The sequence below is a fragment of the Bombus pascuorum genome, chromosome 5 (assembly GCF_905332965.1).
Source record: "Bombus pascuorum chromosome 5, iyBomPasc1.1, whole genome shotgun sequence".
Classification (NCBI taxonomy): domain Eukaryota; kingdom Metazoa; phylum Arthropoda; class Insecta; order Hymenoptera; family Apidae; genus Bombus; species Bombus pascuorum.
In genome coordinates, this window is record NC_083492.1 from 17505900 (window position 1) to 17533795 (window position 27896).

Sequence of the window (27896 nt, forward strand, 5' to 3'; positions counted from 1 at the left end):
TTATAGATCTGCTCTGTTTGTTTGCACACTAGCATAGACAAGAACCTATTTAATTGTACGGTCGTACGGAAAAGTTTATATCTACTTTCCTATCCAAAGTAGACAAGTATGAGAATGGCAAAATCGCGCAACAATGGAACTAATTGTAAGTTGCCTAAGAAAGAGAAATTAATTGTTTACTACATATTTTTTAGAGAAGAAAAGAAAACATTCCTTTTCAAACGATAATGGATCAGTGGAATGATGCAATAATCTTAATATATTTTGTATACGCGGTAATGTTTTAGATTTAACATTCTTGGCACTTGGCGTGTTAATTGTACTGGCATGAATATTTTCTCATTGTCGGCATAGAACCACATATTCTTTTTCTGTAGTACGTATTAATTCCGATTCCTGCTGACCGCGGAAACTCTCATATTTGTAAGATAAGGCAAAACGATGATTATGAAGTCAGCCCAGAGAACAGTCGTATTCCGAATTCCACAGTTTCTAAAGAATCAATTCGTACAATGATTCTAGAAGCATTCGAAGGAAAGCTTTCCGTTAAAGCTGAGGAAGGATTCGCACCCGAGAAGACATCAAGAAAGAAGGGCGAAAGTCTCAAGAATCAAAAGGAAAACCGAAGAGCAGTTAAAATTTTTTCGAAAGCAGAAATTTACATTTGAATAATACAAGTGTCTGACTCAAACATTTTGGATGGTTTTCCTTTATAGGATGGACATTTTGCACTATTTCTAACCCTAGTTTATATGTGCCATCGTTCTCCCAGACTCCCGTATTTTTCCCGTAAAAAATTCAGATATGTTAAATTTTCGTAAAAATTTTCGATTTTCTTCTGAAATGAAATTTTCGCAACCAATATTGACATAATTTCCTATAATTTTAAAAATAATCTTTTTGGTAGGGAGTTCTGATTGGCTATTTTTAAAATTTTCATAGAATTAGTAATTTTGTGTCAGTAATGAATGAAAGATGGATAAAAAGTGTGGTTAGATTCGTGGTTACATATATATGTTGTTACGTCTTCATGTCTTTACATCTTGTTTATAGTCAATTGGCTTTTTTTATTTTTATCGTTTTTGTAACTCATTTGAATCATGATTCTACTTAAGTTACTCCGTTCAGACATCAGCGTCGTTCAATTGACGGTATCACCGCGCACTGCCATATATCGGAAGTTTTATTATTGTTATTAACTTCTAAAGTAAATGACTTCCGAATAGTTTTTAGTATAGTTAATAGTATTTTTTAAAATGATCCATACATAATGCTACATCGCAAACATCGCATTTAAAAACTGTTTCTTTTCGAACTAGCATAGATAAGCATATAATGTATCGTTTTGATGTTTTCCTTCCCCTTTTTAGTGTTGGAGGTAACCGTATAGGAAAGTGCCGGCCAGTATATCGTATTAATGAATCATTGATAGATGATGCCTCTCTTACTCTTACGTTTGTTAAGTATTTTTCAATAATTTCTTCGGCTAATCTTTGCTTGTCGACAGGGAAAGCTCGACATTTTTTTATTGTTTTTGAAAATCATATAACTCTTTAGTAACATAATGTTTATAAAGTAAAAAAATATTTTTTTATAGCCTTTTTTAAGTAGATACAAACTTTTCCGTAGAACCGTACAATTAAATAGGTTATTGTAGCACGGAACTCAATAGGTTTTTGTCTATGCTAATGTGCAACCAAATAGGGCAGGTCCCTAACTTTAAGCTTAAATACATAGGTTCTTGTATATGCTAAATTGCAACCAAACAGGGTAGATCCCTACTTTTATAGGTTCTTGTATATGTTAACTTTCGTTTCCTTCAGCACTTGATCGCGTGGTGCAGCACTAGTCTGGGAACAACCAGGAGCATAAGCGTGAGCACTCTCATTTCCTCTCTGTTAATATTAGGAGTATCGCGAAGACGATTCTACATACAACGGGAGTGCCGGTGCATGAGTGTTTAGTGATCAATGAACTCAGCGTTGCTGTATATTGGGGCGTGCTGCCACGGGTCTTATTAAGCCGGCAGACGTATGTACGAGAGAATCCAACATTTTCTGTTACTTCATAATGTAGTTTGATTGATTCTTTCCCTTTAAAGATCCTAGGCCCCGCCTTTTTCTCTTCGTATCACTTCTCGTATATTTAAGATGCATCACTATGGGTCTTTTATTTCTCATTTCTTAAGACAATTTAAATTGATTTATCTATTTATTTCAATTGGAAATTCATGTCTCATAGAAGAAATTTAATAGCGGAGTACGGTCGACAAAACTATAGTTCAGAATATCGGTATCTATTTGAATGTTAAGATCATTAATTGATCGACAAATCAACACTTTCAACCCTTTTAACTACAGCCAATCTCTTAACGTATTCCATTAGCACTGTTCGATTAGTAGTATAATCGGTATAATCATAGTCTTGACGTAACATCGTAACATCGTAACTTCTCGGTAAGATACTTCTAGAGTGGATTGTCGAATAATAAGTCAATAACACTTACATTTAGCACACATCATAGTCGTAAGTTATGTAAACAAACGTTAGTAATTTTTTTGAAATTATACAGCATAAGTAGGATCGACCGATCGCTTTTTGTATAAATCATAATATTTGACTTTTGATACTTGTGACTTTTCTCGTCTTCATATCGTTACATCTTTCGTACTTTCTCAAGAATTTTAGACGATCCGATGTAATCTGTATAAGATTTCACGATACTGCGTAGATACAGGATTACTTTGAGATCGAGAGGATAGAGAAAAATTTCGTGTATCTTTTTCGTGAAAATGTTTCTTGCTTAATCATTTCTACTGCATGTTGTCAATGTCAATATAATATTTACTCGAAAGATATATTTAACCCAATCTGTTTTTTGTTAGAAAAAGCAAGTAAATATACTTCTGTTTAAGTAAATATACTTAATGTCTTGTTACAGATGACAATGTAATAGTGAATTATAAATCAAATTTTCCATAAGGAAATAAATTATAGATGGTCATTCTACAGTTTACAGTAGATGACTGAAAATGAATGATATAGAAAGTATCAGCATGAAAGGCAGTGGAGGATCTAAGATGCCTCATAGTCATTCGACTCCAGCAGGTGTGGATGGAGGTAGTAGAACCCCTCCTACAACACCTAGAAAAGCTGGTAAAATGCTTGCTGTTCGTGTGCAGATGTTGGATGATACGATTACAATGTTTCAAGTTCAGGTAATTTTTATAATAGTTTCATGAAATGGTTCTGTTCATTGGCTAGGTAGTTACAAATGTAAGACACAAAATATTATAAAGCGACATGCTTTCATTTCAAGTTTACACCGAGCCAAATATATCATAACTGCTTCTATAACTAATGCAAAATATCTTTAAATATTAATGTATATGAAATAAATATTAAAAATTATATTAGATTGATTTTGTAATGAGAAGTAAATCAATTATGTATCTTTATTCACATGTTCAACTAATCAGTATTTTAATGTAACTACTAAACTAATTTAATATAAAATCACTGTATGAGATATATGCCATAATGTCTAAGAATAGAAAGGAGTTCTTTTTCAGTTTGATGTATTTTTTATTTATAAAACTATAACAATGTTTTCTATTTTTAAATATTTTTATAAATTATTGTTTGTCATTGTATTTATTTGATAACAAAAAATCATTTACTTTATGCTATCTACGCATGTAATACTTCTAAATGAATAATTGGAGCAGATAATTGGTGATACTATATTGCATGGAGTAAATGTATTGATGTATTGATTATTCATAAAATATATACGGTGCATCTAAAGCATATTTTCAGTTGTCTTAGAGGGTAATTTAAAGTGTGATAACTTTATTTTGAAATATGTGACATTGGAAATTTTTTGCGATCAAAGTAATTAGGCTTGTACTATTTTAAGTTTATTTAAATTTTAGGCAAAAGCTTTAGGCAGAGTGTTATTTGATCAAGTTTGCAAACAGTTACATCTTTTGGAAGCTGATTATTTTGGTTTGGAGTACCAGGAACCTAATGGAACGAAAGTAAGAAGCTGATAAATATGTGTTGTTAAATAATTTGTATATACAATTTTGATATTTACCCATAGTATTCATTTGCAGTATTGGTTAGATTTAGAGAAGCCGGTTTGTAGACAAGTTGGATTATCACTAATAGATCCCATATTGAGATTTTGCGTTAAATTTTATACACCTGATCCAGCACAATTAGAAGAAGAGTTTACAAGATATCTATTTTGTCTTCAAATTAAACGGGATTTAGCCCAAGGTCTATTACAATGCAATGATAATACGGCAGCTTTGATGGCGAGTTATATTGTGCAGGGTAATAATAATTCATTTCAAAATTATATAAATGAAAACGAATTATTAAGTAGGATAGCTTTACGACAAATGATTAATTATTTTAGCCGAGTGTGGAGATTATGTGATAGAGGATTATCCAGATCATACGTATTTGTCAACTTATAAATTTGTGCCTCATCAAGATCAAGAACTAGAGCGTCGCATTATGGAAAATCATAAAAAACACGCGTAAGATATTTTCCAATTAATTTTGTTCAAATATGTATAAAGTTTCAATGTCCTGAAAATGTTACGTTTTGTAAACAGAGGCCAATCACCGGCAGAAGCAGATCTCAATCTGCTGGAAACAGCACGTCGCTGTGAATTGTACGGAATGAAAATGCATCCAGCTAAAGTATGTATCGCAAGATATGACTTATGCTATGCTTGAGTATATAATCGTTGTTGCATTTCATTTGTTATCGAAGGATCACGAGGGTGTACCGTTGAATCTGGCTGTGGCACATATGGGGATAGTAGTCTTTCAAAATTACACCAAAATAAATACGTTCAGTTGGGCTAAAATCAGGAAAATCAGCTTTAAAAGGAAACGATTTTTAATCAAACTTCATCCAGAGGGTTACGTAAGTGTATTATATTCCGTTCAAATAACGTCGAAACGAATCTTTGAAGAAGTGGGTTTGAAGATTAACTATTTCGCGCAACGGTTGTAGGGTTATTACAAGGATACCGTGGAATTCTTTTTCGAAGGACGCAACGAATGTAAAAATTTTTGGAAAAAATGCGTAGAGAATCATGGATTTTTCCGTTGTTCGGTGGTGAAACGAGTGGTACGACAAAAAACACGAGTTCTCAGTCGTGGCTCGTCATTTAGGTATGCGCGTTTGCGCTAAAAACATTCCATATTATGTTATGCGTATAAAACATATAAGGCGTGTAAGCCGATTTAATGAAATTTCTTGATATTGCGTTATTAGGTACAGCGGGAAAACTCAGAAGCAAATCGTGGAATTCGTTCGGGACAATTACGTGAAGAGGCAAACGTTTCAAAGGTAAGTTGGATTAGCAGCGCGATATGTCGTTCTATGATTGAATCAATTCTTGGATACACTAGTAATGTGTAGCTAGTGCATGCGTATCGTTATGTACTGTCCCCTTTTAATGCTGGTTTTATACCATTGAGATATATTTTAATTAACGAGCGCACTAATCTTGCGTGGGTAAGACGGGAGGTGGCACGGTCTTGCTTTTGCCGGGACATTAATTGGTATTTATCATGTCTATCGTTGTTCCAATTTTAAGTAGAACGAAGTGTTTACTCTATTCGTTTTGTACTTTCGTGTGTCAGTGTTGCCTGTTCGGACAGGGGTGGCGGGGAGTCAGGCTCACCATCAGGCACGATAACCCGAATGATCAATGTACCCTATTTTTGATAGTGTGGTCACTAATTCTCGTCGTTGTAACACCTAATGATACACACTGCAAAGTTACCATACTTCACTGTCCCGATCGAATCTTTACCAATCAGATATTTCTCCATCGTAGTAGCCTACTCTACAATAGAGCATAGAGATTACGTACTTCCTTTATAATAATTTCATCCTTGTACATACAGTTAACAGGTATACATGATTTTTTATCACGCAATATCGATGTACAGTCAAATAACATTACTAAATAATGCGCTATTAGAGCGAAAAGCATCGTGTTTCACCGATAGATTCATCGTCGTTTGTGTGCACATTTTTTATCGAATATCTCCGTGTGTGCGATAATTGAGCATGCGAAGATAACGAGTACTCGTGCACAGATCCTTTACGCGTAGCATTAACAATAGTTTGCGTGCAAAAATATAACTAATTTACAAAATCATTGAATTTTGAATGTAAAACTGTAAGCACAGGATGTAGGAAAATTATTAAGTACAATGAGAGCAAATGTTTAGGTGATAATAGAGGGGATTTTTAATGATGATATGGTATCTTGTGTATAAAGGATAATTTTCATACGATTGCTTGTTAACATTGCTATTATTACAATTATTTGACTCGTATATTTTTCTGTTTAACTTAATGTACTATTTTATCGTTTTGAGGGCATACTTGATTATTTGAACATTGTTTTACATCTTACCGCGATCGTGATATTGGTTGCGATATAAGGGTAGCAAGCATCGCGAACGCGAGTGACACGCAACTTTTCCTTCGATACAAATTAATATGTATTAAAGGAACGTTTATGAGAGAGAGAGACAAAGAGATTTAAAAAGAAAAGGAGACCCTTGAAACGATAATGGTTAACCGAGTAAGCGTAACGAGAAAGCTACTATTTTACAAGAGATGATAGGGAGGTGGAAAAGAAAAATGCGAAAAATATTAGTTAGTTCTGGACAGGCTTGGCATTTGGTAGCCTAAGTCTGATGCTGAACTTGACTCTCTCTTGCTCGCAGGTCCAATTCGTTCCGGCAGACTAGCGGTGGTAGGGCATTGCAGGGCTTGGAGGGGGGAGGCTATCGTGGGGCCACTCCAAGCAGCTCCCTTATGGGCAGCTCCAGCATCTCTGCCCACCCCCTCCTGCCCCTCGGCGATCCTGGTATGTACCATGACCGACACCAACCTCCACGAGAAACGCTTTCTTTTTCATACCCCCGCTCTTTGCCTCTGTTTCGTTTTTATGTTTTTTCTTTTCTTTTTAAAAGATCAGTTTCTCTCGATTGTCTTCTCGTTTTTTCTTTCCTTTTCATTTACTGTATTATCGTTTATTCTTCGTTCGTCCCCTAGCATTATTTTATTTTTTTGACATAAGTTATGTTGAAGTATCGTACATAAAGTATCGTAAAAGTAGAGAGTAGTAGAGTTAGCGTATTGCAAATAGAACGCTTTTAAAAATGATTATCTGGAGTTTATTATCTGAGGCTTGTTTACGTTGTACCGTTAAGAGAATGTAAACGCGGAAAAAGGCTATAAGGGAAGGAAGGTATAATATCGTAAGAATATCGAATGTATCGATTCGCCGGGAAGAAGGTCTTGGAGCGATCGAGCGAACGCCGATGAGTTCAAAGATCCTTCGGAATCGGAAAAGGCGAATCGAACGAGAAAACAAGAAAAAATGAGATAACAAAAGGGTGGGTAGAGGGGAAATAGTGGGAATTATGGAGGGAGAAGAATCGCGAGGAAACAGGGTTCGCGAGCGGGGGTAGGTTTACAATACCGGGAACGTAAAGGCTAAAGAAGGGAATAATTTCAGCCCTGGAAACCCCAGCTCTGTCTCTATCATGCGGCTCGATGACACTGGATTCTCCGACGACTGTGACGAGTGTCTCGATGGGAGGGACGATTCACCGTCGCGAAGACACAGCTACGTCGTTTCGGACACTTACATCCATCGACGTCCATTCCCCGGCCACCCCCAGCCAGGTCCCAGTACCGCGGCAGATGCTTGCTGCCAGCCAGCAACGGATTTCATCAGCAGGTCGTATCAGCCCCTCTAACAGCAGTCCTCCTGAATTTCCCCCACCGCGACCTATGCCTAGACATCCCTGGCAGCGATCGGCCAGTTGCCGCGAGTTGTACGCTTCTAGCTTCGAGGATTCAGGGAAAGCGCGATCGAAGGACGACAAACCTTCCGACGATCCTATATTGGAACCTTTCCGTTTGCCTTCCCAGGGAGAGCTAGACAATCCCGTGACGCGGTACGATGAAAGTAATCGATCGTACAGCGCGGCTAGCTCCAAGTTACCCTCTCTCGATCACGACTCGGTACCCGAGCGTGTCTATAGTAGCTCCTACCCGGGAACTTCGTCGCTCTCCACTGAATCTGGCCACGAGGAATCTGGTCCTGCGGGAGATCTCTCTCACGACGATCTTTCGCACGATTCCTATGAACTTTTGGAACGCGAGCACGAATTTGAATATCCGGAATCATATTCGAGTCCGCGAGACGATGACGACGAGAACGAGCCAATGTCCGATAGAAGCGACGAAGGAATCGAGCACGAGATGTTCCAAATGGATTCCGAGACCGATTCCTTTGTGAAACACCGATCGATCAAATCTACGGATAGACAACAATTCAAATCTGTGCTCGCGGACCTTAAGAACGCTAGAACAAAGTCTATCGATCGGTACTCAACCGTGACCGCGAAATCAGACAGTGACTATATCACCGTTGAGTCTCGAATACAACGATCTAGCACTCAAATCGAACGAAAATTCGAGACACGACACGCTAATTCGATAGAGCAACAACAGCAACAACAACAATCTAAACATTCCCTTCCGCATCAGGACTCTGGTAGAAAAGATCCTGTCGTGTTGCAAGTGCAAAAACAAAAAATGTCTGTGTTGAACGAGTTGAAAAACTTGAAGCCAAAGTATAAGATCACTCACGTAGATTCGGAGATTTTACGGGATGAGGGTATTATGCGTCCAAAATCTCGGATAGATGACGATTTGAGTCCGGTAGATTCGACCAATAGAACGATCATAGATCAAAGAGCTAGGACAGTCAGAGCACGCAGTATCGCCAGTTTGGAAGACCATATATCACGCGCATACGTAGAAACGGGTAGTTTAGGTCGGGGTTACAAAGGTGCTGGTGCAGGTAGTGTTAGTAGCGGTGGTGGTGGTGGTGATAGTGGTGGTAGGGATCGAAAATCGAGTCGCGAAAGCGAGACGAAGCTCGAGAAAACGTTGGTAAAGTTGCAAGACAAAGAGAGGAGAAGCGTGGACCGAGAAGAGAGAAAACGTGTCGAAAGGGATTATTCCAGGGAGTATTCGAGTAAGAAGACAGAAAGAAGCGAGTTGAGAGAACGTCGATCGGTCGAGCGATTGGATTCGCGAGATCGAAAATCGGACATGCACGGTCGTCGTAGCGTCGATCGAATAGACGCAAGAGAATTACGAAGAAGCATCGAGAGGCTGGACGTACGAGAGAGAAGTTACGAACGGCTGGATTCGAAGGACAAGTCCTTCCGTCACGGTGATCCTTACGCGTTACGCGGCAAGAGCGTCGATCGATTAGATTGTCAGGAACTTCGAGGTAGCACGGAGTATCTAAACAGAAGTCCGAAAGAAAAGACGGGACATCGGTATTCCGAATCGAGGGAACGTCGAGAGAGAAGCGTGGAACGGTTAGATTCAAAGGAGAAGAGGAGAAGTCCGGGAAGTCGAAGTAACACGGTCGATTACAATCAGAGGCATACGTTGGAACGTTTCGATTCCGGAAACAAAAGCCCGCTCGAACGACTCAGTGCTGGCAGGGAACATCGTGGAAAAAGCGTCGAGAGATTGGACTCGCAGGAAAAGCCGACATTCGATTTCGATCCCGTTACGATCGAACGATTGAAGTCGTTGGAGAGATGCAACAACGTTTCGAAGGACAAAGGATACGATAGAAAAGCGGAGCGTAAGAGCTTCGAAAAGTTGGATTCGCGCGAACGAAGGCACCCAGATCGACTAGATTCGCGCGAGCGAAAACAATTGGATAGGTTTGACTCTAGAGCAGGTGGAGGGGGAGGGGGAGGAGGAGGAGGAGGAAGAAGTCTCGAGCGGATCGAACAGATCTACGATTGGAGAAGAAACAGCATAGAGAGGATCGAGTACAAGGAATCGAGAAAAGGTAAGGGACGAACAGAAAGGGGAAAGTCCGAGGAGAAACCGCGTGAAAGGGACGATTGGAGAAGCTTGGAGAAAGCGCGAAAGGACGAGGAGAAGCGCGAGCGAGAACGACAAGCGAGGCTCTCGATAGAGTCGAGGACGGACACGGTGATCGGTGTGCCGATGGAAATGGAAAATTTTAAATCGAAGACTATGTTTACGGAGTACGAACCGAAGATCGTGGGAGGTGTGGTGCTGGGTTTCGACGACACGATACCCGGTCATACACCGGTCGAACGTACCAAGAGCGATCCGAATCCGGCACGACAGAGATTAGGCTCGAACAGTAAACGGCACATACTGATGCATCAGAAATCCATCGACTTAACGCCAGCTGATTCGGGAGACGAAGATCCGTTCTCGGACAGTGCGGCTATGCAAAAGGCGAACATCGAAATACCTTACATGTTACACAAACGACACGTCATGAATGGTACCGCATCTGACGAGAAGTCCGAGTCGGATAGCGGGAAAACCATTTCGAAAAAGGCCGGTGCCGTTCGAGATCTCCCCAAGTTGCCTCTGAAAATGATCACGGACATTTCTTGTTTCGATCTGTCTAAGCTGTCCTCGATAGACAAGCCTAGCAGCAAGCTCTCGCCTGATAAGCCAAAGAGCGTTTCGATCACGCCCATGCGACCCAAATCGATACTCTCGAGCCCGTCCGATAAACCGAAAAGTATCTTGAGTCCTACGTCGAAGTTATCACCTACCGACGCGAAAAACGTAGTTTGCAGTTTCTCTCCAACGAATAGAAGTCCATCCAAGGCAGGTTCGAAGGCTCCGTCACCCGATAAACAGCCTTTCAGATCCGCGTCGTTCGATAAAAATCGAACGGAAATCGTGATCGAGGATCGAACCGGTATTAAATCGTCCAGTCTCGACAAGAAAACATCGAAATTATCACCGATCGAACCGAATGTCAGCATATTATCGTCGATCGAGAAACGCTCGCCCAAGGTGTCTCCCACAGATCCAAATGTAACAATAGTTTCCGTGATACAAAAGAGGAGGACATCACCCTCGGAGTCATCCAAGAGCTTCGCAAGCGCGCAACGGTCGCTCGATTCAAAGGTGAAGCCTTTGAATTTTGCCGACGTGGTTGGAATGGAAATGAAGATGAAACTCGAGCGTAAGGCCAAGTCCGAAATGGAAAAAGACAGTCTGAAAACGCCGGATGATAGCTTGGAGAAGCAAGACAGTATAGAAAAAATACCATTGCCGGAAATTCCTAAACCGGTTGCGACCGGGATAGAAGACGAGAGATTCGGCTCCGAAAAGGTGGAAAAAGTTTCGCCTATAGACGACTCCTCCCGAAAAACGTTCGAAGACGAAATCGTTAACGTAGATGGCAAGCAAATTAAAGATGAGAAACAAACTGAACAGTTAGAACCGCAGTCGCAGGAAAAGAAGTTGGAGCAAGTAATGGATGTACAATTAGAACAAAAAGACAAGGAGAAGGTGAAGAGGGAAGAGAAGGAATCTTCACCTTCGGCTACTACCGTTGATGTAATCTCGGAGAAACCCAAAGTTCCGGAAAAACCAAAGACATTGGAGAAACCGAGCATACCGGAAAAAACGAAACGCATCTTGGAGAAGATAGAGTCAAAGTTTTCCGAAGCTAGAATCGCTAAACCGAAGATCATCGATACCGGATTCGACGATTTCGTGGAACCAGTCGCAGATCTGCCTTTGGACGAAGTGCCTGTGAAGCCCGCGTTAGAACTGGACAGCCTTAAAGTTCCTGAATTCGTTCCTTTCATGTCGAGGCCACACGGCGAACCTCTGCGCTCGAAATCGTTATCGCTGGCCGAAGAGAAAGCACCGATCGATACTTTGCTCTCGCCGGAAGTCGAGAACAAACACTTTGTTCCGGATGTGTCTCCGAAAAGGGCGAAGAGAGCGAAACCGGAGCCAAAGAAGGATTTCAAGAAACAATCCAAATCGCTCGAGGGAGACAAGCCTCCTTTGAAGAAAGCAACCTCGAAGGAGTCCCGCGTAACCACGCCCAGCTCAAAGATCGACAAGTCCAAATTGAAGTTGGGAGAGATGCCTCAGGAAATTATCATAATCGACTCGACCGACGTGGCACCGGAGGTAAGCATCGTTCAGAAAGGTAGATCCAAGTCTATCACTCGACTGCCCGAGAAGGCATATTCCGCGTCAAAGGAGGAGAAGGAGGACAGCAAAGGTGGTACTCGAACGAAATCCGCCTCGGTCGACGACGATCTGATCAAAGTTACCGCGGCATCCGGCGTGAAATCCGAAAAAACGAGACCAAAGTCGTTAGGTATTTCAAAGAGTCTGAGTAGCAGTGCCGAAAGAAAGGATTCCGCGGAGAAGATATCGCCAAAGAGAACGATCGTTGAACGGTCGAAAGGTGGCACAAAGTCCGAGACTAAATCGACGGAATTGAAATCGCCTACATCGATGAAAGAAATAGTGGTGTCGAAGTTGCAGCAGGAATCTAGAGCGTTGCGTGCGAAGATCGATTCGAAAGCGGAAACCGATATCGAGGAGCCGAGGGCCGATACCGATTTCGACACACGAGAGCGCGAGACTATGGACGCGCCCAGACCTGTAGAAGATCGCATCGTGGAGAAAAAGACCTCGTATCCACAGGATTTGACGCAGTCGCCGGTAATATTGCGAAAGCTGGGACAAACGCCCGTTCTATTTGCCCGTGCGCGTCTCGGTCTATCGGAGGGAAGCGGAATCGGTGCGTTGCAAAGACAGGGCGCGACGCAGTCTCCGACCTCTCAAAGGCGAGCCAAGTCGTTGGATGCTCCGGTGATAGCGGTGCACAAACTTCCACCGGCGACTGCGTTTTCCAGCAAGGACGACACCGTCGACGTGTCGGAGAATCCGGACGAGGAAAAGGTCGACGAGGACGTGCCGACAGAGGCGGTTGTTCCATATGGCGGCGGTGCCGTTTCCACCACTGGCCCGCCAATGAAACCGCAATCCATTCAGATCGAGGCATCGCCCAACCACAGGTCCGACAGTACCGATCACACCACCATACCAGAGATCTTCACCGATTCCCTGTCTGTTACCGAAACTTCTGCGCAATATCTCGAATCGCCGTTGACCGAAAGCAACGAGATCATACCAAGCGTGGATTTGATTCCGTACGAGAGAGACGCGCTGCGATTAGACGCGAACGGTAAAGATCAAAAGACGATGTTGGAATCGGTCAAGGTGGATGAGAAAACGAAATTCATCGATCAGAGTTCTGTGGAATCTGGCACCGAACAGGAAGTGGTCGCGTTCGATAAAGCTGTTAGAGCGGAAAAAATCGATCTACTCAGCGTCTCGAAAACCATCGAGGGTTCTATTCCGCGACCAAGCGACCAAACAGCGACCGAGACTGTGTCGCTGACGAAGGAGAAACTGCACGAACATTCGATGGTCGTCGACGAATCGACTGGGAAAATTGCCGAGGCTGAGATTTTCACGACCGTGTCTATCGAAACCGAGGACGAAGAAAGGCGGCAGGAAATCAAGCTCGCCAAGGATTCGAAGAAAGCGACGGAGAGGGACGATCTTCCCGACGTAACGGTGACTACCGTAACCGTTACGCGAGAAGACGCTGGACCGACCGCTTTTCTCAAATCGACGACAACGATCGACTTCGACGACGGACAAGACATGGTAAAGTCGCCGATTCAGATCTCTATCGAGGAGTGTTCCGACGATGAAATCGGTGGTGAAGCCGAGGAAGACGATGCGGAGGAGGACGAGGAGGAGATAGTAGTCCCTAGCGAAGACGAGCGAGAAGCGCAAGAACAGGAAGGCGATGAGAATCGGCCGTTGGATTCCGCGGATACGAGCGAAGATACGCTCGACGCTTTAGATACCCAGGTTCACATGAGAGGTATCGACAGCGAATTGAGCTCACCGGATTACGGAGTCGACAAAATGGACGAGAAGACCCTAGTGGAAGTAGAGTTGACGCCTGAATATTTAGAAATGAGAAGAGAGGACGAGGACGGTGAACTAGCCGAGGAACTGCCAAAAGACGAGGAGTCCGTCGAAGAAATGATGAAAGAGTCACCCGAGGATGTTCCGAGCGCGAATCGTTTGACGATCGACAAGAAGCTTAGGTTGAGTAGCGAACGTTCGAGAAGCGAGGAAACCAGTACGTGGACGCCGGATCGCGAAGACCCGGAATCCAGCTCCTGCTCTATAGCTCGACCGCTGGGAATTGGCCAGATCCAGCCGATAGTGGATCGTCGAGAAATCGTCGCAATGATGAAAGACACGCGTGGGCCTGGTTCCTTGGATGAGGAGAACAGCAGCGGTTCCCAATCGGGACTTAGACACGATTTGAATTCGACTTGGAAGTCCTTTCCCCTGGAAAGCTCTGGAAGTTCGAGCAACGACGAAGGTTGGACAGGTCAAGACGAGAACAATGCTGTTCAGTCTCAGTCCGAGGATAGCAACGGACAGAATGAGGACAGTTTTCAAGAGGATCTTGCCGATTTTCCTGGAAGTTTCATTTATCCGATAGGTCCGGATATTTTAACCAGTTGTGGCACGTTTGCACTCACACGTACGTTATCTAGGATTTCCGAGAGGTCCACTACGTCGGAACAGGATAAAAGCGATTTGGAGGACTCGTTCAAGCCTAGTTCAAGGTCACCCAGTTTGGACGACGAGTCACTGATATCGAGCGACCATCAACTCTCTCTGTCCTCTGATCCACCATCCGGTACGCCTCTTCCTTCGATTTCCGATGATCGGCGCACATCGTCCGAATTGCCCGATATTCCTATAGACATGGTAAGCGAACAAGAGGAGGAGGCGAAATCGCCGAAATCGGGTGGGAAGCCGAAGCTGCAGGAACAAAGCTCGGAGGATTGGCCATCTCCGCCTAGTTCGCCCGTGTTCGATCCTCCTGTAGTCAGCCACGTCGAAACCTTTTATACGGAGATCAAGCCTGAGGAGGCGGTCAAGGTAACGGTAACCGACAGCACCGAAACACCGGGTCAAGTGGAACACGACAGCGATTCTAGCGATGAGAATCGAACACTGCACGACGATTTGCATTCCACGTTCTTCGAGGACGGCCACAGCTCGACCTCTGCAACCACCGTTGATGGTACTGTAAAGATAGCCGTTAAACCAAAGTCCAACTCCCACGTGACGGGTTCTTCGCACAGCGAAGACACCTCGATGGGTTTGTCGATGTCGGAATGGTCGAGTTCGAACAACACCGTGCGCCAATTTTGCCAATATTCTGGTACGAAATCCGACGACAACTCTCTGGCGGAACTCGGAGCCTCGATCTCGGACTGGTCGGGTAGCACGACCGTCATTCCTCAGCAGCATTACTCCTCGTTGACGCCGGTCGAGAAAAGTCAAAGCGACACAACCACATCCGATAAAAGCGTGACCAGCATGAGACCGAATTCCAAGTGCAGAACGGCCGATGGTCCTTCGCTCATTGGTCCATCCTCGCCACCGTTGCCGCCACCGCCGACTACGCCTCCACTAACACCGCCCCATTCCGTATCCGCATCTGTTTCCGTTTCCGTATCTGGGAACATGGATCGACGTTCGCCGTTCGACGAGCATCTGGCGATGGGCCTTCCGTTGGATGGCGAACGATCATCATCGATCGGTCGAACGATCAGGAACGAACAGTCGAACGAAGCGAAAAGATTCATCGATAATCAATTCGACGAGCATCGACTGGTGTCGTCGCGTCACTGCGACGACGAACGGCAAGGTTCTGTACGATCGACGTATATCTCGCCACCTCGAATAACTCTTCAGAACGAGTTCGACGAGACTATCGACGACGAGTTTCGACTAATGTCGGACGACGGTGATGCGCCGCTTCCGATCCTCGAAGAGGAGGAAGAGCTCGACGACCAGGAGGTTGCGTCAGGGAGGCAACAGATAGGAGACGATCGTTTGTATGACAACGTTCCCGCTATGAAATATTCGGGCGGCGATCAAATCCGAATGGAAGTTGGTCGAGGGGACAACGCCGAGGATATGCACGAAAAATACGCAGATTTGGCGCTCGGTTCCAGACCGGCGGACGACGATTGGTCGTTCGAAGAAGAAAGAGAGGAGACGGTGATCCAGAAGGAAAAGATCCGCAGCAGGTCAACTCCCAAATTCGAACGAGGTTTCTCCGAACCTATGGAAACTGGCAGGTATCATGAAACTAGATCAACCGAGCGACCCGTACTCGTTCCCATCAGAGCGAAGTCGACTCCGTATTATTCGACAACGAGCCTGAGCGGCGAGTCAACCACCTCTAGTCCTCCGATGCAGATCAGGACGCAGATTCGGACGAAAACGATGCCTTACTCGTCCAGCAAAAGTCCCCAGAGCGAGGGTGATACGTCTTCGAGCATGGACAGTCCCGTTCACACGCCTGTTCACGGCCAGATAGCTGTTCGTCGAAGACGACGGGAAAACTTAAAGAGGCGTCATCGAGTGGTGGTGGATTTCGAGGTGAAGGATGGTCAGATTATTTCGAGTACCGACTCAAGTTTCGACGTGGCTACTATTCCGCCACCCTTATTGGCCGAACGTTCGAGGTCCGACGTTGACGATGACGAGGATGACGATGACGTCGACAATGACGACGATAACGATGGTGACGATGACGACGAGTACTCGGAGGCTAAAGAGATGCAGGAGAATCGACGACAACAACGTTGACGCGACTAGCGCTTCGAATCTTTTAACTCCTTTGTTGCAACGTCTTTTGACATTTTCAACGAGAATTGGATGATTTGTCCAGGATGAAAACACAACAAGAGGCAACAAGGAGTAAACGAGATCGATGTCGATCGGATCGACATCGACGAGAGTGGAGATCAAAAGATATCGTGAAAAACAATCTAGTTTAATCTATCGCGCATAAGGATAATTAGTACGTTTGTTACACGTTTTAGAAATTCAATTTAATTTGATACGATATCGTCGTTATCGCGTGGGAGCTTTACGACCCGTAAACAAACCTTTAACTCCATCGTACTTAACTTATTCTATCGTATATTTATACGTATACGGAACGAGCCGACGCGAAAATACGATTGAAACGAAGCTACACCTACTAACGATAATTAGTCTAGAAAATACGATATACGATAAGAAACGGTAGCGATCAAAGGTGATACGTATGAGATACGTTTCGAGATTAATTAGGGTCGTTGCTACGCGGTTACCGCGAACGTATGTACTATGATGGTATGACGAATTTCCGACGACAGAGAAAGGAGAGTTAAAACGCGATCGTAGAAAAACGGAAAAATAGACAACGATGCTATTCCAATTTACGAAAACGACAATCATTGTTGAAGGTGAGATAGCATCGTTAAGAAAATGGTAGGAACGGTGAAATGGAAAAGGGAAAGGCGGAGGAATTGTCTCTTTTAGTTCGAGAATTGAATCCTCGATAAGCGGTCGTATTATTTGATCGTAGTTTAATTTATGTCTCGTTTAACGACGAAAGACAAGTTGCTCAACATAGGTACTTATACAAAATGTTTATCGCGTACTTTCGTTGATACACACGTACGTGCGCGTATTGTATGGAATTGCGATTCACGGTGCGAGTGGCTAAATCGGGAACGCGTGAAATATCGCGATAGGTTTAACGAACCGTCGAAACGTTTGTCGTCGAAAGATCGAATGATCTGCAATCTTTCTTCCCTCAGTTTTGTCTCACGGTGCCACGACTCTCTACGGCTTGGAGTATGATCGACGACCGATCCGCCAGTTGTATTGCTAGACTCCGGGATCGTGAATAAATTTACGCGACTCGAGCAGATGCGGGACGCGTCTTCCGTTTAATTTTCTCGATAACGACGATCACGGTTCAGCACGTGATTTTTCAAGGTATCGATAATGGTAAATGGTAATGGTAACGGCCAAGGTCATCCGATGGTTACGGCACGTTAGGTCGTTGAATTTTCCTTGATGTCAATTATAAAGCTGCGCCGATGAAAGTATGACGTTGGATTTAAAAATATGAATGACCTTGAAATCCGAAGAATCGCGTGACCTCGGCGTTGTTTACCGCCATGGGGTTTTATGGAAGATGCTTTTTCTGCATCTTTAAAGGGAGAACGATCGACCGTGTCGCGTCACGTCGAATTGCTTGCACAATTTCGTACGTGAATGATCAAACCGAACTATTCAACTCGGAGAGACAAAGAAATTTGAATTGGTTGAAAGAAAAAATTCCATTGGCTTCGATTTACGTTCTTCCGACTAATACCAAGCTTTCTATCGTATGCTCTATTCAGACGCTAATTTTTGCACGATCAAGGATAACGGAAAAGTGTATCGATATGAATTTCTATGGAATTTCGTAAGACAACGATCTGCAAAACAATGCAGCATGATGTTCTCAATGTTTTCTGAGTCTGTTGGTAATAAGATAACTCGGTTAGGAAGCTCGATACTGTTCATACGAGGGACGCATAGTTGGTTAGGTCGAGGCTAAATTTGTAAAACGATCGATATTAATATAATGGACTACGAGAAAAAGCCGGGAGTAAATAACTATCCCGTTACAGGTCGGGTTAACGCGGTACTAACGCGTAATTTTACGTCAAGCGTAAGGGCGTCAATGTAAAAATATCTTAGCACGTCGCGTCCCATGTTTGTTATGGAAATATCGTACTGAAGGTTCTATGCTCGAGAAACAACATCCAAACCGAATTTCTTCGTTTCTTTCGTTCGATGCGTTCGGTGCGTTTACTTTCTTTTAATGTTGAAGGTGTTTCGCTAGAATTTAGCTGTAATTTTGGTTTCTAAAGGAGTTTAGAGACGTTCAAAAGCAATAATTTAACCTACTCGTAAGGGGTTGATCGTTAGGGAGCGGACGTTAGATAGGGATTTATCGCACTGAGAATACGGATTGGAGAGTTTTTCTTCCTTGTTGTGCATAGACGTGTGTCGTTTCAACGATACGATTCCGTTAACCCTCTGACTGCCACGCGTAACATTCCAATCTTCACATATAGTCTGAATCGTCCCTCCAATTTTCTACGCTTAACGTTTTCGTTTTTCGTTACCGTAGATAGTTATAGATGGCACAAATCGTTTAATTTTTCGTATCGAAACGGCGATGTTCGAAGCAAAAGCACTTCGTATCTTTTCTGTTTCGCGCACAACGACTCGATTGATCCGATCGACGATGGACGATCGACAAGAGAGAAGGAGACATCCGTTTAAAACAGAGTGTGCAGATATTAGAGAAAGGGCGTGGCGGTCGGAGCGGAGAAGCTGAGCTTAGATAGCCTTGTCTCAGACCGGCTTGAACGGTCTGAACCGTTCTGTGATTTGTCGCGAATTAAAAACGCGAAAGAAGGGAGAATGTATATATAGTCGATGGTGCGTCTCGAAATCAATTCACGCCTTGTTTCTTCCAGACGGGTAGGGGTAGCTCGTTTGACACGAGACAGGAAACCAACGCGATCTCTAAAATAGTCTATCTTAAGCATGGACGATCGTTGATAATCACGTTGTCGTTGAATAATCGTTAATCACCACCGTGACCATTAATCGCCACTCCATTAGTCATTGTTACGGTATTATCGCTACACTTAATTGATTAAAAGGTTACTAGTTACTACATCGTAGAACGCAGTGAAGAAATATACAAAGAAACTAAGTACGTAACTACGTATCAAAAGCTATAATAAAAGATACGAGATTAGAAAGTGAATGCCGAGTGCTGATCACGATGTCGAGGCTTAAGTTGCTTTCTACGAACGCGATGACGAGTCAACGAGAATCGTTCAATCGTGATAGATCGATGGCGAACTGGAAACGCATTTCTGAACGATGTTCGCTCGCGTACGTCCTTTCGTCGAGAATCTACGTTTTCGCTTGCGATTCCTCGAAGCTATACATACTATACGATTCGCGATATCAATTCTTTTCGAACGCAACACCGCGTTTGTCGGCGAAACGATACTCGAGCGACCGGCAACGTTCCCTTCGCATTCCTCAAGCATCTGCACGCAAGGATAGCGATTTGGCTGACAATCAGGGAAACGTTGCACGAGAACGAGTCGCGAGGAGTTCGCCATACCGTATTGATTCTCAATTTGTTCCTTTGCATGCAAAACTATCGGCATATCTTCGTAATCGTCGCTCTTGAACGATCGACGCGGAATCCGTCGCGGATCCCACCGCGATTATAATAGGGCCGTACTTCGGCTGCGCTATAATACTCACGAACGTTTATCGTCCAGTAGGACAGAGATCACAGTAAAACAGTAAGTCAATCTCGATGGGAGCATGGAAATATTAAGACGATTAACTTATGCATACATAATGATGGGCACTAGATTCGCTTGTTGCTTGATACGATCAAGCGATCGTACCGGCCCAATTAATTTTCTCTACAATGTTTCAAGCATAATATCGACTGATCATTTTTCGTGCCCATCGTTAGTTACCTTTACGCGAACGCGTCGACGCTTTGACGGATATCCACCGTCCCTGGAATCGTCGCTTTCTTCTCGAGTTCCTCGATCATTCTGGATCGCGCTTTCTTTTCTTTCTTTCTTTCTTTCTTTCTGTCTGTCTATCTGTCTTCTTTTTCTTTTATACATTCTCGAGGAAAGTTGAAAGGTACGGTCCTGCCGATCGATTCCTCCAAGCGAAATCCCATCCTAGACAGAAGAAGAGTATCGTCGTATCCTCGATCTATCCGTACGAGTTCCTGTATCGGTTTAATCTTGACTTGTCCTCGTCTTGCATTTGTGCATCGTCAATCCTGTCCTGCCATCGATATTACTACACACGCACGCGTCTCTTCGAGCACTATTCTCTTTCTGTATTTCTACGTTTTTCAGTTTGTCTATGTCATCGTATCATTACCATTGTCATTATCGGCCTCGCCATACCACCTTTCATTCTTTCCATCTTACCAATGTTGTCACTCGACCATCTCTTCGTCCGTCGTTCTCATCGCGGATATCATTTTTCAATTTCGTTTCCTTGCTTTCCCTTTTTCTTCTACTTCTTCTTTTGAACTCATTCTCCCTCATGGTTATAGTTATTTGGTACGCGTGCGTGTTACTCGATTACACAGCGCGTATGTGCCGCCTCGAGATCGTTGCGCTCGAAGTTTTCGAATCCGTGTGCAGACTGACAGTTAATGGAAACGGGATTGGAAACGGTGGATTTTTGGCTGTTTAAAAGCCGATCCTTGAAAATTTACTCGTCGAAGAAAGTATGAGACGACGAGCTACTCGATACCGAGTTGCCATTTACCTGCCAAATTTATCGCCAGTTTCCGCAACGAGCTTTTGCTTTCGCGCTTCAATGAATAGAAGAATCCGTTGCCAATGCGTTCCCAGCACGCGGCCCCACTGCTCGTATTTACGCCTTTTTTTCCCTTTTACAAGCGAGTCACGATTAACGAGAAAGAAATTTTTGCCAAGCAACCCACGAAAACCTCGAGCCCGACGAGATGTTCAAAGTTGATCGGTTTATATCAATATTAACAAACGACTGAACACTATTCGTTACGATAAATGATATACATGTTATGTGTAAGTATATACGCGTATGTCAATAATACGTGTATATGTTTATATACAATATATATATTATATATATAATATAATATATATACATATATATATGAATTTATATTTAATTATAGACATAAGACGTTAGTATGCAAAGGTCGTGATACCTGCAATAGGGATCAAGGTATTAGACATAAAATATATTTAGATAACTTGTACGGTGATGCGAATTTCCGTTGCAGTATAAATGTTTCATTTGTTTTTACACGTTTCGCGTCGTTTATATCGATATTTCGTGATTTGTCAGGACACACGGGACACGACGTTTATTTGCTGCGAATCGAAATACGGAAGATGGTCGTTATTTAGTATTCTCGTTCGTATCATTCTTCGCGATCGAATGCAGAAATGATCGTCGGAGCCATATATGTGTGTTGCATAGAGAGGGGGGAAAAGGCGATGACGACGAAGGAAAGGCAGGGGATTCCGAACAACGACCAACACGAATAGGTCGTCGGTATGGAATTGGTAGAGCGGGAGCACGGAGCGCATTCGCATTTTCGATGTACTCTACGTATGCTTTTCGACAGGTGGTGAATACAATCGTTGGAACTACGCGAACGGCTACGTGAACTCGCCGGCTTGGCACGTGCCACTTCGCATGGCACAGATTCGTAACGTAATGGTTCACGCAACGCCACGCACTCTCACCAATCGATTCATACCGGCATACCCACGTTGAGAACACTGCGGGACAAACAAAGAAGTACCATGCTACATCTCTGAGAAAATCGGAAGCTTCCTTAGCACGCTAGAGAGAAACAAAGTGAACCGGAGTGAAAGAAAATCGACGTCACGAGAGACGATCGGAAAGAAAGGGAGAAGATGCCTTCGTACTTTCATCTTCGGTGCTTCGTTCACATTCACGGTCACGTTTACGATTCTCGTACGATCACGTAGCTATGTTCCGGCGAAGGAGAGAGAAGATAGGAGACGCGTGTTCATCGGGTCTCGAACTATGGCACGATTTAAACACGGATCGATAGATCCGATTCTCCTGCCACGGAGAAACCTAACGCCATCGAATTACCGAGCATAAATTTGCCAACAACATTACCGCCGTTCTTACTTGGAAAGCTCGGATGCAAAAACCGTGTTTCTCTTGGCACGGATCCGTTAGCTTCCGTCGCGTCGTCTCGGCCGATTTTGCTCTCTCGCTTATTGCTAGTCACCTCTATAACCTCGTTCCGTTACTCTCCGTTATAGCGCTCATTCTGTTCTTCGTCTCACATCGGCGCACCTTCTATACCTTTCTTGCGTGTTCTTCATTCACTATCCGCAATATCATTCACGTATGCACTGCACCTTTAGAAGGTAGAACGATAGCTGATCGATTTATCTCGAAACATCGGTGTTCGAGTATCGCCGGGCGATTCTTTCGATTTGTAGCTTAACCGTTCAAAGTTCATCCGTTCACTTAACAGTTGCGCGACGTTTCACAGAGTTTCCCAAAGAAAACCTACGCTTTATACAGTTGCGTAGAACTTGCCGATGTAATTTCGAGTGTGTACAGTTTGTTTCGATCATCCTTTGGTCTTCTTTCTTTTTCTCCTCTTTTCTTAAGATTTAACGAGTTTTGCGTAGCTGCAACCCTTCTGACATCCATCCCTCGGTCGATCTAGCTTTTAGTTCCCGTAAAATGCACCGAGTTCTCTTGCCACGTAGCTATCACTTTAGCTATCACACCTCTCTAGTCTGTCGTTCAAATTGGTCTACCCTTCGTTATTGTGCGCAGAGATGTGAATTTTTGCGAGACGTCGACGCGCTTTTCACGGTTTCGCGAACGTTCTCGTGAATTCGAGCTTACAAAACACGCGAGTTGCAGTAATAGCCGCGTTAATGTTAACGTTAATCGCGCGCTATCTCCGAAGTGCAACAAGATCCCACGATCGAATCTGCTAAAGCGTCATTTAGTCGCGACGCACTGATTAAACTCACATCTCTAGTTGCAGTGTGGTACTTGATTTTGCAGCATCGTACACGTACATACACACTTGCGTTGAACGTGTGTCAACTATTTTCTACCGTTTAGGAACCTTGTGAACCATTACGTAGCGAACCCTGTCACGATTCACCAACGGTTGTATCTTTGTCGCTTGCCACGATATCTTTCATAGTATTACCTACTGTTACCTATATCGAGTACCCTACAGAGGAAACATCCCTAACGAATCGGCCCACCCACGTCACATAACCAAAACACATCGAACGCACTCGTATACACTCGTGTCACCCGGGATACTTCTCTATAAGTTTTGCAACGTATGTGTATGACACTGTATGATTGTACCTCCGATTCTACGTTTTCTCTTCGATCCTTCTTTCCATTTCTACTTTTCTCTAACCGTGACCTTCTTCCAGGTGTTCATGCTCGCTGTCTTTTTTCTATGTTGTTACGTGTTCAACGTATCCTCACGGTCACACGGTGTATCGCAACGAGACTAGATCCGTTTCCTTCGACCCTCTATCACCCGAGCATTCGCTTCTTATCGGCTGCTCGATCGAAGAAAACTACCGACTATGTACTTGTTTCATTCTTTTCTGTTATCTCTGCCTCGTCGCATTACGGTGTTGCGATCGAAGTATTACGATACTCTTTTAAATATTCGTAATTGTTCATAATACTTTTTGTCGATTAGTGCCAAATTTTGCGTAAACGCAGTTAAAACGATCGTATTTAGAATCGTATTTGTTGGATAAACGGTACGTTTGATTTTTTTGCATAGACGGAAATCCTCGTCTTCCACGAAACGTTATCGTAGTCGACTTAATTAGATACTTTTTATAAACTTTTTATACGCGTTATACTTGGCGGATTCCAGAAAGGATGTAGAACAAACACGTACCTTCGACGATCGATGAATTTCCGAAAAAAAAAAAACGCAATTATCGATTTCACACATTCACGTATTTTCGATTCTTTCCCATTTTTACTTAAGAATAATCGTAGCTTTCGAGAAGCGGGTCAAACGAACGATCGATTTAAAAGATGATGAAGGAGGGAAAGCGAAGGTTACTTATATATCAAGAAAGATAACGCGTGTCCGTCGTGTCGGCGCACCTCCAATTTGTAATTTGTACCTTTTTTCGATCGTTTATCAACATACCGTACTTGTTAGCTCTCTCTCTCTCTCTCTCTCTCTCTCACTCACTATACGTACACGCACAGATACGTGCAAGCGCGTGTGCGCACATATACACAACAAACAACAAATACACACACACACACACGCATACACACATACACATGCACACAAGGATACGGTCCGACAATACGCGGTGATTTTCCCCTGAAGAACTGAAATTCGTGATTCAAAGAAAAAGAGAAAGATGAGAGAGGTAGGTAGCCTTAAAAAGGTCTTAAGTGTTAAAAAGGGGAATCACGGCGTTCGAGGGAAGGGAAGATAACATTTCAAGCGTAGGAAATCTCTATTGTACATTGATTATTGATTATTGATACATTAATTATAATAATAATAAATTATATACAAAGTCACATAGCCAGAGGTTTTCTGTGATTCCGTTTTTTGTTTTCTTAGACGATTTCGTTTTAATTTATTCAACCTGTTTTTTCAACGTTGTCTTCCGTGGATTAGGTTTTTCTTTCGATTTCCAATTCTTCCTCTCTCTCTCTCTCTCTCTTTATTTTCTCTCTTTTCTCTCTCTGTAATTCTCCTCGCCATTTTTTCTTTTCTTGATTCAATTGAACATTATTATTAGAGGTATCTTCCTAGTCCCTGCGCGTCGTCCTTTTTCCGTTCTTCATTACCGTATCTTTTTATCGCACTCCCGGATTCGTTGGTCGACCGGATGACAATACCATGTGTGAGTAATCCCTAACAGTGCCTATCTTTACTATCAGTGGTATGTTTACTATTCTTTGCGGTTTGTTGTTTCGATGATTTGTTCATTTGCTCGGTAGTGGCACCATTTTCTTTCTTCTGTTAACGAGTCTGGATGTAGCCTCGCATCTTTGATTCGCTCAAATCTTAGAACGTGGATGCACGTTAAATTCAGACTTTAAGTTTGGACGGTCTCTGTAATTAGCCGAAGACGCAAGGTGGAATGGCTTCGTTGTTTCACGAATTTAAATTCCACGGTTTTATTTGCCTCGGTACACGCTATCGAAGACGTAGCACCGCACTACGTAGGATTTTGCATGTTCAAAGCTGTTTACCTTTCCGTTTACTCACGTAATCCATTGATCGCGTCTATTTTAATCTTAATTGTGTAAGTGTACGGAAAAGTATTGTTTTCTTGAGTTATATATATACATACACACATACAGATTTTTAACTGGATGCATTTCAAAAATTAGACTCTTCTTAGCACCGTTTTGTAATGTGACACGTGTAACGTAGATTAACAAAGTAGATTCTTTTTAAAAGTTCTTTCTTCCTTGAAACGCATCTCCTGTAACAATTCCTTGCACGATGTACGTAGGTACGTGTCTATATAATACTTGGTCATTTTAAAAGTTCTTGCGGTTCTTGAACCCTTTACTTAGACAAAAGATTCGATATTCTATTTTAATAGTATTGCACTTGAATAACGCTAACGTGAAGTTTAATGGCCTTGATGTTATGGATCTGGGATGGTCGTCAAAAGACCTTAATAACTATATTCCCGAGATATTGAATTTCGGTGGAACTACGTTGTTTTAAAGCGAACGGTTTCAAGCCGCGACAACTTTCAGGACGAATGACCTATTAGAAAGAATGATTACTCTTCCGAAATCCTTGCTCGACATTTTTCTCTTTCTCTTCGTTTTTCTATCTCTTCTTTTTTGTATATTCTTCGTTGCAAATCCTACCGTTCTCGGGATAAGAATCGACGCGGCTAAAGTCAAAAGAGGCTGATACAGTGCACCGTAGCATGCGAGTCGAGTTCGTACTTTTTCCTCGAGCGTTTATTTCTTATTGTTTGTAAACCGCAATTTTCTTATTCTTTGTGGTTTAACTCGCACGATCCAAGAATTCCCTGTCTTACTTGTCCTCGTTTACAGATACCGAGACAGATAAGCAGGAGAAGACCAAGAAACAGGAGAACAATAATTCTGTTTTCGCCAATGAAAAATCCCCTGAGAAACGTACGAACGGTATGACGGAAACCAGCAACACGAGTATGGTAAATACACCGGATCTAAGCCCAGTGAAAAATATACGAAACGGAGAGATGGAGGACGCCGAAGTTCGGAAAACTAAAGTGAGCTCACGTTTATAAATCTTTCGTTTGCACTTTAGTTCCATTGGATGAGTTAACCATGATTTTCTTCCTGATAAATAGAGATGGCCGACCGACAAGGCATATTATATCGCGAAGGAACTTCTTATGACCGAGCGAACTTACAAAAAGGATCTCGACGTTATAAACGTGGTACGTACACATCGAGAATATCCACGTTCCAAAATCGTTCGAATTGAAATGTACGTGGAGAACTTTCTTTATTTTTTTCAAGTTGTAACATATATCTAGCGTGAAGATAACGAAAAAATCGTTGTGATAATCGCATGTCCCATTTTTACTCGACAGTGGTTCAGAGAGGAGGTATCTCGAGAGGCTGAACTGGAGGGCGAAGCGGTTGTTTCGCTGATCGAGCTTTTAGCGGACGTTCACGGGCCCTGCCTCCAAGAAATGGAGGCGAGATTGGAACGATGGGAAAGTAACGCTCGGCACAACATCGGCGATTTTCTTTATAACACCTTGTTGAACGTACTGCCGCTTTACGATCAATATCTCGAGAATCTAATACCCGTCCTCGAGAAAATGGAATATTATACGAGGACATCGCGTCGTTTTGATCAACTGTGCCGAGATTTCGAGGCGCAGAAACATTGTTATCTACCGTTAACCTCATTCCTTTTAAAACCATTGCAACGATTGTTGCATTACAACAGTATTATCGATAGTATGTTAATCATTCTTTGTTAAACTAATCAATACGTACCGATGTACGTGCGTGTTACACTGATCCGATTCTTTTAGGGTTACTAGATCATTATCCAAAAGATCATACGGATTTCGAGGATTGCCTAGCGGCAAGAGATCGACTAGGCGAAACGTTGCTGGAAGGTCTTAGCATAATTAATCAAGCGGTAAATATCTGTAATCAGTTGTTGGTATTTAGAGTTGTATACTTCGATATTCATTAATTTTGTACGTTATAAATGTAGGAAAATTTAGTTCAGCTTTGCGAAATGCAAAGAGATATCAACGGCTTCGACAATTTGGTTCAAGAAGGTCGTAGATTTATTAGACAAGGTTGCCTGCAAAAGTACAGCCGCAAAGGTTTTCAGCAAAGAATGTTTTTCCTGGTAAGTTTCTCCAACCACCGT

At 43.0% G+C, this 27896-nt stretch overlaps 1 protein-coding gene across 14 annotated transcripts in view; it reads left to right on the forward strand.

The window, feature by feature from the left end:
- The first annotated feature begins 1865 nt into the window (after positions 1 to 1865).
- LOC132906752 (FERM, ARHGEF and pleckstrin domain-containing protein 1-like) overlaps positions 1866 to 27896 on the forward strand; it is a 28816-nt gene continuing 2785 nt past the window's right edge. Inside the window, exons 1-16 of one of the 14 annotated variants that reach the window (XM_060959226.1) lie at positions 1877 to 2031; positions 2942 to 3218; positions 3936 to 4040; positions 4119 to 4341; positions 4427 to 4550; positions 4629 to 4716; positions 4790 to 4945; positions 5036 to 5196; positions 5300 to 5374; positions 6772 to 6914; positions 7569 to 7793; positions 26567 to 26766; positions 26848 to 26937; positions 27094 to 27469; positions 27547 to 27656; positions 27735 to 27875. In XM_060959226.1, the coding sequence (XP_060815209.1) occupies positions 3033 to 3218; positions 3936 to 4040; positions 4119 to 4341; positions 4427 to 4550; positions 4629 to 4716; positions 4790 to 4945; positions 5036 to 5196; positions 5300 to 5374; positions 6772 to 6914; positions 7569 to 7793; positions 26567 to 26766; positions 26848 to 26937; positions 27094 to 27469; positions 27547 to 27656; positions 27735 to 27875 (2403 nt within the window). In that variant the 5' untranslated portion in view covers positions 1877 to 2031; positions 2942 to 3032. Of the gene's footprint in view, positions 2032 to 2374; positions 2546 to 2941; positions 3219 to 3935; positions 4041 to 4118; positions 4342 to 4426; positions 4551 to 4628; positions 4717 to 4789; positions 4946 to 5035; positions 5197 to 5299; positions 5375 to 6771; positions 6915 to 7568; positions 9789 to 9851; positions 18279 to 21635; positions 25058 to 26566; positions 26767 to 26847; positions 26938 to 27093; positions 27470 to 27546; positions 27657 to 27734; positions 27876 to 27896 lie in introns of those variants that run through there. The other 13 variants (XM_060959229.1, XM_060959227.1, XM_060959228.1 and 10 more) reach the window with 13 other exon arrangements.